Genomic DNA, 3,261 nt, shown 5'->3' on the forward strand with positions numbered 1-3,261 from the left:
TGTGTGTGTGTGTGTGTGTGTGTGTGTGTGTGTGTGTGTATGTATGTATGTATGTATATATAGACTACATATAGACACAGAGAGAATATATACTTGTGGTAATGATGATGACGATGATGTTGATGATGAGAGGGGAGTTGATATTGGTGACGATGTCTATCCTATGTGTGATGGAGTTGGTGGAAGTTTTGTTTGTGATCATTTCCATCATGACAATATTAGTTTTTGTGGCGGTAGGAATAAGAATCACCGAATTATACTTACTTTTGAAAAACTGCCGAGCTTCCATAGGATCCCCTGTTTTTCGTTTACATACGAACAGGCAAACGACATCCCTGGTATCTTTTTTGTATATACAGTAACACATGAAGATGAACATTCCTTGAAGGGTATTGAAGATGGCAAAGAGAAACTGAAACGCTTCAGCAGCTTCACCAAAAGCGAAGAATGCTAAGATCCAGGGGAATCCAAGAAGGACACACAATCCAAGGATGCCAAAAACACGCACTTTCTTTGTTTTGTGTTCAGCTTGCTTGTCATTTCGCATTGAGTTAACACGCCACATAACGCAAACAAATATCACCAGGTTGAAGAATAGAATTATCACGACGGGAGCCAGGAGAGCAGCATAGAAAGCTGCGTTGGATAACCAACAACTAAAAGAAATAGAAAATTAATCATTTAACTCTGTGTTCTGTATTGAGAAGTATTATGGGCCGAGGGTGGAGGCGCAATGGTCCAGTGGTTATGGCAGCGGACTCGCGGTCATAGGATCGCGGTTTCGATTCCCAGATCGGGCGTTGTGAGTGTTTATTGAGCGAAAACACCTAATGCTCCACGAGGCTCCGGCAGGGGATGGTGGCGAACCCTGCTGTTCTCTTTCACCACAACTTTCTCTCACTCTTTCTTCCTGTTGCACCTGTATTTCAAAGGGCCAGCCTTGTCACACTGTGTCACGCTGAATATCCCCGAGAACTACGTTAAGGGTACACGTGTCTGTGGAGTGCTCAGCGACTTGCACGTTAATTTCACGAGCAGGCTGTTCCGTTGATCGGATCAACTGGAACCCTCGACGTCGTAAGCGACGGAGTAGCAACAACAACAACAATGGGCCGGGGATTTTGAATTGCGTTGTCTCGCCCATGTTCACGTCTCTCCTTATTAGGATTACTACCCTAAAGTTTAAAAAACTACGTATAATCTCTCAAGGCTTCCCGTATCTCAACTGTTGTTATCAGTTTTTTGCAGCTGATAGCAGTGTTTGGCTAATGAGGTAGGAATTAGGCTATTGGGGGTTAACTGTCGTCTTTGACCCCACCGACTCTATCTTTAGTGCCTCTGCAAAAGCTGCACATTTTTACGTGTATTCAACGCGTAAATAAAGCTAGCAATATTAATTGTGAAGACAACATAAAATTAGGGTATTAACATACATAAACACTTACACATGTTCAACTCTGTTGTAATTGTTTGTATTATTAATTGCCAGAGTAATTGTGACAATGACAGCAGGAATACCTGACAACGATATTTACAGAAATGAATAAGCATATGTAGATGTTAATGAAAATTTATAATAATGAATATATGATATTTGAATAGATGTAGTTGATTATGTCTTGTCCAAAAGAAATCAATATTTTATTTCGTATCTCACACAGTCACTCTTTGCCGTTTTTTCCTTTGGCTTCTAGAAATAGTTACGACTAACATAGAACTTCGATTCTTCAATCAACTATATGTTTCAGTGGGATTGCCGATACTTTCTCTAACATTATAACGAAATAATGGAGAAAAATGAACTGAACACTTACTGGGTTACACTCGTTTAAAGAATTCCAAAAGACCTGATTTAAAGTGTTTAGTTTATCATGCAGGGTTCAAATCCCATGAAAGTCAATTCTTTCTTTTACCATTTTTTGTTCAATGAAATTAATAAACGAACATTTTCCCATCAGGAAATTCTCAACTATAAAACTTTAACACAGACAATATATATTTGAGATAAATAAATGGCTACATAGATAGATACAGAGAGAGAGAGAGAGGTGAGAGAATGTGTGTGCGCGTGAGAGAGAGGGAGAATGTATGTGTGTTCGTGGGAGAGAGAGAGAGAGAGAGGTAAAATGTATGTGTGCGTGAGAGAGAGAGAGAATGTGTGTGTGTGTGTGTGTGTGTGTGTGTGTGTGTGTGTGTGTGTGTGTGTGTGTGAGTGTGAGAGAGAGAGAGACAGGTAGAGGGAGAGAAACAGAGAGAGATAGAGAGAGAGACAGGTAGAGGGAGAGAAACAGAGAGAGATAGAGAGAGACAAACAAACAGAGAGAGACAAACAGACAGAGAGAGACAAACAGACACAGAGAGAGACAAACCGAAAGAGAGAGAGAGACTAACAGACAGACAGAGAGACAGATATATATATAGAGAGGAAGAGGTAAAATTAGCGATAAAATGAGAGCAAACCATTATACATACCCCAGACCAAAATTGAACTCCTCTTGATAAATGATGACCGAATGGTTTTGAATACAAACAGGCCTAGATAAATATGGAGCGCTTCTACACTCATCCACATGAAAGATGACAAGAGGGAGTAGTGTAACAGAGCAGCCATTGCCTACAACAACAACAACAACAACAACAATGATATTAATGATATCTGACATTGAAGCATGGCTTCGAATATATATTTTGTCGGGGTGGGGTTGAGATATCAGATTTTGAATGATATTTTGTATTATTGAACCCAGTATGTTGTTGGCACTCCGTCGCTTACGACGTAGAGGGTTCCAGTTGATCCGATCAACGGAACAGCCTGCTCGTGAAATTAATTTACACTAACCACTGGCCGTCACTGGCTAAATGGAAAAATGCAAAGTCGAGCAACGCAAACATTGAATGTAATATTTAGAGATGTTGGAAGTATTTGGAAAGAGCTTATAGCCTGCGCTCTTACTGGATGAAATCTATTTAAAATAATAGATTGTTGTTCGTAAGGTTTATTATAAAATGAAATATTTACTGGTTTAAATGAGTTTTCACTTACCTTACAAACAGCTGTTAGTTTTGTACTATACTCTTGGAATCCAACAAGAAAGATTAAATAAGTGACAGCTAAAGAAATGCACAAGTTTACTAAAATCTTTGAAGCTATTAATTTCCATAGATTTCTGAATTAATAAAAAAAAAGAAAGAATAATATTGCATTTAAATGATATAAACCTAAAAGAATTTTCACAATGCACAAAAAATTAATAATTAAAG

At 38.6% G+C, this 3,261-nt stretch overlaps 1 protein-coding gene across 3 annotated transcripts in view; it reads right to left on the reverse strand.

Annotated features, from left to right (window-relative positions):
* LOC106873850 (adhesion G-protein coupled receptor G6) overlaps nt 1-3,261 on the reverse strand; it is an 82,527-nt gene that overhangs the window by 34,342 nt on the left and 44,924 nt on the right. For 2 of the 3 annotated variants that reach the window (XM_052977964.1, XM_052977962.1), the window contains 4 exons: nt 3,044-3,167; nt 2,473-2,614; nt 1,446-1,518; nt 265-656 (listed from right to left, as the gene is read on the reverse strand). In XM_052977964.1, coding sequence (XP_052833924.1) covers nt 265-656; nt 1,446-1,518; nt 2,473-2,614; nt 3,044-3,167 — 731 coding nt within the window. The remainder of the gene's footprint in view (nt 1-264; nt 657-1,445; nt 1,519-2,472; nt 2,615-3,043; nt 3,168-3,261) is intronic. The other variant, XM_052977963.1, reaches the window with a different exon arrangement.

This window comes from Octopus bimaculoides, chromosome 29, assembly GCF_001194135.2.
Source record: "Octopus bimaculoides isolate UCB-OBI-ISO-001 chromosome 29, ASM119413v2, whole genome shotgun sequence".
NCBI lineage: Eukaryota > Metazoa > Mollusca > Cephalopoda > Octopoda > Octopodidae > Octopus > Octopus bimaculoides.